The 8,923-nt window shown below is 54.1% G+C and overlaps 2 protein-coding genes across 2 annotated transcripts; both read left to right on the top strand.

The window, feature by feature from the left end:
• Positions 1 to 1,141: 1,141 nt before the first annotated feature.
• Positions 1,142 to 2,099, top strand: LOC128774317 (keratin-associated protein 9-3-like). Its single transcript, XM_053893476.1, is given in 2 exon segments — positions 1,142 to 1,527; positions 1,603 to 2,099. Coding segments are annotated over 2 exon segments (693 nt in total). The 5' UTR covers positions 1,142 to 1,331.
• A 3,185-nt stretch (positions 2,100 to 5,284) lies between these two features.
• LOC128774328 (keratin-associated protein 9-1-like) lies at positions 5,285 to 6,451 on the top strand. Its single transcript, XM_053893485.1, has 2 exons — positions 5,285 to 5,853; positions 5,929 to 6,451. The coding sequence occupies exons 1-2, from the start codon at positions 5,658 to 5,660 to the stop codon at positions 6,318 to 6,320; spliced, it is 588 nt and encodes a 195-aa protein (XP_053749460.1). The 5' UTR covers positions 5,285 to 5,657; the 3' UTR covers positions 6,321 to 6,451.
• The last annotated feature ends 2,472 nt before the right edge of the window (positions 6,452 to 8,923 follow it).

Raw genomic sequence — 8,923 nt, 5'->3', positions numbered from 1 at the left:
AAAGGGCACTTAGGCATTGAGGTGCAGAGCTGGTAGGCAGAAGTTGTCCCAAACACACCAATACCCAAGAGATAGGTTTGGTGGCTTCAGACGTCTTTGGCAGACTATGGTTGTGACCATTCATTCCACTATGTTCTTAATTAGCCGGGCGGATGGAGACAATCATTGGAAGAGACAGAAGAAGAGGGTGGAATATGAATGGGGGGGGGATGAGGAGAGGAGTAGGGGGAAAAGGAGAAGGGAGGGAGGAAGAAAGGAAGCATAGAAGGAAGGGGGGAGGGAGGAAGAGAGGGAGAAAGGGAAGAGAAGAAAGAAGGAAACTAAAGAATGAAGGGAAGGAAGGAAGGAAGGAAAGAAGGCACGGTGCGAGGAAGGGACCTGCATGGACAGGCATGCAGGGAGGAAGGGAGAAAGGCAGAAAAAGAAAGACAGCCTGACAGAAAGAAGAAAGAGCAACCATAAATAAAGATGTAATGAGCGACGTGAGGACACTGACGAGGCTAGCTAACAAGGTTAGGGCTAGAGTCCCCAACTCACCTGGTTTTGCCCATCCTGCCCCCGCCTTTATGCCCCTGAAAGCCCCACCTCGGGTGAAAGCATTCGACCCTAGGAAAATCAGGGGTCCTGTTCAACAAGGACGTATATTGACTGATGCTTGCTTAGTCCCAGACTGCTGCTGCTGCTTCTCCCCACCTGCTTTGCTTCTGCCTTGCCATGTGGCAGAGAAAACACCAGACATCGGCTACGCAAGGGTCTTTGATCGAACTGAGATACGCAGGTGGGGTTGGGTGCTACAGGAGACAGATATGCCTGTGGGAGTCTCGAATCCGGCTTCTGTGGGGAAACGGAACTGGCCTCAGGGATCTACCACATTTGTCCCAGTGAACATATCCGCATCATGCCCCTCACCTCAGAGATACTCGCAATCCACATTCAGTCTAAGGGCAAAGACTGGGGAGGGAACACTGCTGTGACCCTAGCCACCCCAGCAGAACGTGATCACACGATGGATGCCATGATCACTGAAACAAGAACGATGCTGCTGATGTGCCCACCTTCCTCTCGTTGGAAAATGTTTCTGTGAGTTATTCTCAAATAGGAAACCATTAGACACTTATTTTGTAACAATTCCCAGCATTTAGGAAACCGCTTCCTCGTTTATGATTCCCCCAGTGACTATGGAAAACGATGTAAACACCAACAAGGAAAGTCCTGCCCATTGGCCTAACCTTCGGGGGTCCAGCGCATAAAAGCCCCAGAACCGGAGGAGGCACCAGAATCTGACAACCTCACCTCCGGACAGGACCCGCCCACCCTCCACCCCCGACACCATGACCCACTCGTGCTGCTCCTCTTGCTGCCAGCCTACGTGCTGCAGGACCACCTGCTGCCGGACCACCTGCTGCCAGCCCAGCGGCTGTGGGTCCAGCGGCTATGGGTCCAGCTGCTGCCAGCCTTGCTGCCGCCCAACTTGCTGTCACACCACCTGCTGCCGGACCACCTGCTGCCAGCCCAGCTGCTGTGGGTGTAGCGGCTGTGGACACAACGGCGGTGGGTCTAGCGGCTGCGGTTCAGGCTGCTGCCAGCCTTGCTGCTGCCCAGCTTGCTGTCACACCACCTGCTGCCGGACCACCTGCTGCCAGCCCAGCTGCTGTGGGTGTAGCGGCTGTGGACACAACGGCGGTGGGTCTAGCGGCTGTGGTTCAGGCTGCTGCCAGCCTTGCTGCTGCCCAGCTTGCTGTCACACCACCTGCTGCCGGACCACCTGCTGCCAGCCCAGCTGCTGTGGGTCCAGCGGCTGTGGACACAACTGCGGTGGGTCTAGCGGCTGTGGGTCGAGCTGCTGCCAGCCTTGCTGCTGCCCAACTTACTGTCGCACCACCTGCTGCCGGACCACCTGCTGCCAGCCCAGCTGTTGTGGGTCCAGCGGCTGTGGGTCCAGCGGCTGTGGACAAAACTGCTGTGGGTCCCGCTGCTGCCAGCCAGGTTGCTGAACCCCCGTGTACTGCACGAGAACCTGCTACCACCCCACCTGCTGCTGCCTGCCTGGGTGCCTAGCCCAGGGCTCTGCATCCTGCTGCCAGCCTTCCTGCTGCTGATTGCCTCGCCAAGAGCCACCATCTGACTGGCCACTTGGGAATCGGTCACTGCCAGGCGTTGCGGAAAGCCAGCCCGCAATCCCCAACATCTCGGTTATTCTTCCGCCTGTCTGCCATCTTGTGAATCAGCCTGATGAAGTGTGGACCGCTTCTCCCTGATTCGCTTCTTCTTTCCTTCCTCTGGGTCATGTGCCAGCTTCAGCCAACCTGATACAGAGTTAGGATCTCTGTTTGCTCTCCGTAGTCAAGAACTTTATCCTGTCCCTCTAAATACGTCAGCGCAACAACTCCTCAGGAATGACCTATAACTCGTGGAAACTGCTGAAAGCCCACACGGGTATGTTTTCTTTCTCGGTGTACTCATGAAGCTTGTACGCCTCTTGCTGCCTGTCATGTTCCCTTTCAATGTCTCCCTAGACGCGGGGAGTCTCGCCTGTATCTCTTAATAAACCCTAATCATTTGGAATCCCGTATTGTCTTTGTGTTTTTTTGTACGTACATTTTACATCACATGCAGTGTCCGTGTGGAGCCACACACAGTCCTCCACAAGTCATTATGCGCATTTTCAGCTGAGGAGATTTCACAGTGGAGTGTCCCACAGCTGACATGGACACGCTCGGATCCAAGACTGTGGTTCGGGCGCTTGCTGAAGCGCACTTACGTTCAGATCTCCAGACGTGGTAGCAAACGCCCTTAGTCTCAGCACCAGCAAGATGTCCATCCGAGGCCTTCTTTGAGCGCACAAGTGTTATTCTCCCGGACAGGCGGGCCATCACTGGCACTAAGTTGTAGACATCAGTGTCGTACAACTCAGCCGCAGCAGCCATACGTGAGGACAGCGGGACCCGCCCTTTAGAGCCCTGGGGAACCCAGGATGCTCCTGTTGCCTTGGGTGGCATCCAGGCCCTCAGCACTCTTCTGCCTCACATACAGGTGAGCCTGCGGTGTCCTCGTGAGCAACAGAGGCAGCTGAACACGCTTGTGTTTGGGTCGTGGAAATCACATTCTTGTTTGGCCTCCTTGTCCCCAGGACCTAATGGGATATAGTAAAATGGCATCTTGTGATTTTCGGCCAAACCTATGTCTCTCCCCTCCTGTGAGGCAGTTTGTCATCGTGATCAAAATGCTGCCCAGAGAGTTGATGAAGCATGGTGTCAGGGCCAGAGAGATCGTGCAATGGGCATGTAGGCCTTTGAGGAATCCATGAGCTCTGAACCATCTAAGGAAACAGAATAAGCTCTGGTATATTGTGGAGGAAGTGTGAGCAACCGAGGGGGGAAAAATGATGCCTGCTCCGTGGGGGTGAGGAGAATGTGAGGAAGAAAAAAGAGACAACAACGTGGGCATTCCTAGGAGTCAGGAACGAAGTCTGCTGCTTCTGGTCCTGAACTACTGGTGCCAACGCAGCACTCAGGGCTGTGAGGCCGATTCAGGCTCTGAGAGGAAGAGGAGACAGGGCCCCGGGTCACTTCCTGGGAGCAGTGGAGGGACCTCTGATGAGCTTCGAAGGCCCCTATCCAGGACACATGCCACCATTGGAGACTAGGTACCCAGGATGCTCTGGAGAGACTGCCAAGGCCAAACGTGCCTAGCGCTGCTGGTTCTCAAGAGCGCGATGTTGGCAAAATGAGATGAAAACCTGACACGACCCATGTTTCCGCGTATTTGCTGGATGTTGACTAAATCCTTCGTGAGCATTCCCTTTAATTCTTGGAGGGATTTGCAAAGTAGGTATTAAGGTTCCCATTGTAGACGTGAGGAAATTGAGACTGAGTGTGGTAAAGGAATGTCAGAGTTTGGTTCTCCAGAAGCTCCTCCTCAGTAAAGAGTCCAGGAATGTGGATTCTTTGGGGAGGTCATATCACACTGGTCCGCGTGTAGGGAAGTGTCCCAGGGAAGAAACACTTTGAGGCCAGCATCACAGTTTGCAACCAAAGCTTTAATCTGAAAGGTATCTCAGAAACGGTACAACTCCAAACAGGCACACAGACGCGTGCGCACACACACACACACACACACACACACACACACATGCACGCGCACACACACATGCACACACACATGCACACACACACGCACACACACACACACACACACAGGCTGAGATTCTCTTATTTCAGCCACGAGGGAGCTGGAGTCTTTATAAACCCACGCTCCAGAAGCAAGGGTTGAGTGTGTTTTCTCCGTGTAGCATGCTCAGGCAGCCTGACATTCTGCTGCGTGTGAAAAGGGCACTTAGGCATTGAGGTGCAGAGCTGGTAGGCAGAAGTTGTCCCAAACACACCAATACCCAAGAGATAGGTTTGGTGGCTTCAGACGTCTTTGGCAGACTATGGTTGTGACCATTCATTCCACTATGTTCTTAATTAGCCGGGCGGATGGAGACAATCATTGGAAGAGACAGAAGAAGAGGGTGGAATATGAATGGGGGGGGGATGAGGAGAGGAGTAGGGGGAAAAGGAGAAGGGAGGGAGGAAGAAAGGAAGCATAGAAGGAAGGGGGGAGGGAGAAAGAGAGGGAGAAAGGGAAGAGAAGAAAGAAGGAAACTAAAGAATGAAGGGAAGGAAGGAAGGAAGGAAAGAAGGCACGGTGCGAGGAAGGGACCTGCATGGACAGGCATGCAGGGAGGAAGGGAGAAAGGCAGAAAAAGAAAGACAGCCTGACAGAAAGAAGAAAGAGCAACCATAAATAAAGATGTAATGAGCGACGTGAGGACACTGACGAGGCTAGCTAACAAGGTTAGGGCTAGAGTCCCCAACTCACCTGGTTTTGCCCATCCTGCCCCCGCCTTTATGCCCCTGAAAGCCCCACCTCGGGTGAAAGCATTCGACCCTAGGAAAATCAGGGGTCCTGTTCAACAAGGACGTATATTGACTGATGCTTGCTTAGTCCCAGACTGCTGCTGCTGCTTCTCCCCACCTGCTTTGCTTCTGCCTTGCCATGTGGCAGAGAAAACACCAGACATCGGCTACGCAAGGGTCTTTGATCGAACTGAGATACGCAGGTGGGGTTGGGTGCTACAGGAGACAGATATGCCTGTGGGAGTCTCGAATCCGGCTTCTGTGGGGAAACGGAACTGGCCTCAGGGATCTACCACATTTGTCCCAGTGAACATATCCGCATCATGCCCCTCACCTCAGAGATACTCGCAATCCACATTCAGTCTAAGGGCAAAGACTGGGGAGGGAACACTGCTGTGACCCTAGCCACCCCAGCAGAACGTGATCACACGATGGATGCCATGATCACTGAAACAAGAACGATGCTGCTGATGTGCCCACCTTCCTCTCGTTGGAAAATGTTTCTGTGAGTTATTCTCAAATAGGAAACCATTAGACACTTATTTTGTAACGATTCCCAGCATTTAGGAAACCGCTTCCTCGTTTATGATTCCCCCAGTGACTATGGAAAACGATGTAAACACCAACAAGGAAAGTCCTGCCCATTGGCCTAACCTTCGGGGGTCCAGCGCATAAAAGCCCCAGAACCGGAGGAGGCACCAGAATCTGACAACCTCACCTCCGGACAGGACCCGCCCACCCTCCACCCCCGACACCATGACCCACTCGTGCTGCTCCTCTTGCTGCCAGCCTACGTGCTGCAGGACCACCTGCTGCCGGACCACCTGCTGCCAGCCCAGCGGCTGTGGGTCCAGCAGCTATGGGTCCAGCTGCTGCCAGCCTTGCTGCCGCCCAACTTGCTGTCACACCACCTGCTGCCGGACCACCTGCTGCCAGCCCAGCTGCTGTGGGTGTAGCGGCTGTGGACACAACGGCGGTGGGTCTAGCGGCTGCGGTTCAGGCTGCTGCCAGCCTTGCTGCTGCCCAGCTTGCTGTCACACCACCTGCTGCCGGACCACCTGCTGCCAGCCCAGCTGCTGTGGGTGTAGCGGCTGTGGACACAACGGCGGTGGGTCTAGCGGCTGTGGTTCAGGCTGCTGCCAGCCTTGCTGCTGCCCAGCTTGCTGTCACACCACCTGCTGCCGGACCACCTGCTGCCAGCCCAGCTGCTGTGGGTCCAGCGGCTGTGGACACAACTGCGGTGGGTCTAGCGGCTGTGGGTCGAGCTGCTGCCAGCCTTGCTGCTGCCCAACTTACTGTCGCACCACCTGCTGCCGGACCACCTGCTGCCAGCCCAGCTGTTGTGGGTCCAGCGGCTGTGGGTCCAGCGGCTGTGGACAAAACTGCTGTGGGTCCCGCTGCTGCCAGCCAGGTTGCTGAACCCCCGTGTACTGCACGAGAACCTGCTACCACCCCACCTGCTGCTGCCTGCCTGGGTGCCTAGCCCAGGGCTCTGGATCCTGCTGCCAGCCTTCCTGCTGCTGATTGCCTCGCCAAGAGCCACCATCTGACTGGCCACTTGGGAATCGGTCACTGCCAGGCGTTGCGGAAAGCCAGCCCGCAATCCCCAACATCTCGGTTATTCTTCCGCCTGTCTGCCATCTTGTGAATCAGCCTGATGAAGTGTGGACCGCTTCTCCCTGATTCGCTTCTTCTTTCCTTCCTCTGGGTCATGTGCCAGCTTCAGCCAACCTGATACAGAGTTAGGATCTCTGTTTGCTCTCCGTAGTCAAGAACTTTATCCTGTCCCTCTAAATACGTCAGCGCAACAACTCCTCAGGAATGACCTATAACTCGTGGAAACTGCTGAAAGCCCACACGGGTATGTTTTCTTTCTCGGTGTACTCATGAAGCTTGTACGCCTCTTGCTGCCTGTCATGTTCCCTTTCAATGTCTCCCTAGACGCGGGGAGTCTCGCCTGTATCTCTTAATAAACCCTAATCATTTGGAATCCCGTATTGTCTTTGTGTTTTTTTGTACGTACATTTTACATCACATGCAGTGTCCGTGTGGAGCCACACACAGTCCTCCACAAGTCATTATGCGCATTTTCAGCTGAGGAGATTTCACAGTGGAGTGTCCCACAGCTGACATGGACACGCTCGGATCCAAGACTGTGGTTCGGGCGCTTGCTGAAGCGCACTTACGTTCAGATCTCCAGACGTGGTAGCAAACGCCCTTAGTCTCAGCACCAGCAAGATGTCCATCCGAGGCCTTCTTTGAGCGCACAAGTGTTATTCTCCCGGACAGGCGGGCCATCACCGGCACTAAGTTGTAGACATCAGTGTCGTACAACTCAGCCGCAGCAGCCATACGTGAGGACAGCGGGACCCGCCCTTTAGAGCCCTGGGGAACCCAGGATGCTCCTGTTGCCTTGGGTGGCATCCAGGCCCTCAGCACTCTTCTGCCTCACATACAGGTGAGCCTGCGGTGTCCTCGTGAGCAACAGAGGCAGCTGAACACGCTTGTGTTTGGGTCGTGGAAATCACATTCTTGTTTGGCCTCCTTGTCCCCAGGACCTAATGGGATATAGTAAAATGGCATCTTGTGATTTTCGGCCAAACCTATGTCTCTCCCCTCCTGTGAGGCAGTTTGTTATCGTGATCAAAATGCTGCCCAGAGAGTTGATGAAGCATGGTGTCAGGGCCAGAGAGATCGTGCAATGGGCATGTAGGACTTTGAGTAATCCATGAGCTCTGAACCATCTAAGGAAACAGAATAAGCTCTGGTATATTGTGGAGGAAGTGTGAGCAACCGAGGGGGGAAAAATGATGCCTGCTCCGTGGGGGTGAGGAGAATGTGAGGAAGAAAAAAGAGACAACAACGTGGGCATTCCTAGGAGTCAGGAACGAAGTCTGCTGCTTCTGGTCCTGAACTACTGGTGCCAACGCAGCACTCAGGGCTGTGAGGCCGATTCAGGCTCTGAGAGGAAGAGGAGACAGGGCCCCGGGTCACTTCCTGGGAGCAGTGGAGGGACCTCTGATGAGCTTCGAAGGCCCCTATCCAGGACACATGCCACCATTGGAGACAAGGTACCCAGGATGCTCTGGAGAGACTGCCAAGGCCAAACGTGCCTAGCGCTGCTGGTTCTCAAGAGCGCGATGTTGGCAAAATGAGATGAAAACCTGACACGACCCATGTTTCCGCGTATTTGCTGGATGTTGACTAAATCCTTCGTGAGCATTCCCTTTAATTCTTGGAGGGATTTGCAAAGTAGGTATTAAGGTTCCCATTGTAGACGTGAGGAAATTGAGACTGAGTGTGGTAAAGGAATGTCAGAGTTTGGTTCTCCAGAAGCTCCTCCTCAGTAAAGAGTCCAGGAATGTGGATTCTTTGGGGAGGTCATATCACACTGGTCCGCGTGTAGGGAAGTGTCCCAGGGAAGAAACACTTTGAGGCCAGCATCACAGTTTGCAACCAAAGCTTTAATCTGAAAGGTATCTCAGAAACGGTACAACTCCAAACAGGCACACAGACGCGTGCGCACACACACACACACACACACACACACATGCACGCGCACACACACATGCACACACACATGCACACACACACACACACACACACACAGGCTGAGATTCTCTTATTTCAGCCACGAGGGAGCTGGAGTCTTTATAAACCCACGCTCCAGAAGCAAGGGTTGAGTGTGTTTTCTCCGTGTAGCATGCTCAGGCAGCCTGACATTCTGCTGCGTGTGAAAAGGGCACTTAGGCATTGAGGTGCAGAGCTGGTAGGCAGAAGTTGTCCCAAACACACCAATACCCAAGAGATAGGTTTGGTGGCTTCAGACGTCTTTGGCAGACTATGGTTGTGACCATTCATTCCACTATGTTCTTAATTAGCCGGGCGGATGGAGAAAATCATTGGAAGAGACAGAAGAAGAGGGTGGAATATGAATGGGGGGGGGATGAGGAGAGGAGTAGGGGGAAAAGGAGAAGGGAGGGAGGAAGAAAGGAAGCATAGAAGGAAGGGGGGAGGGAGGA

Source organism: Panthera pardus, unplaced genomic scaffold (genome assembly GCF_024362965.1).
Source record: "Panthera pardus isolate Hobbes unplaced genomic scaffold, ASM2436296v1 HiC_scaffold_3, whole genome shotgun sequence".
NCBI lineage: Eukaryota > Metazoa > Chordata > Mammalia > Carnivora > Felidae > Panthera > Panthera pardus.
Note: the sequence above shows the minus strand (reverse complement) of the source record. Positions and strands in the feature narration are given on the sequence as shown.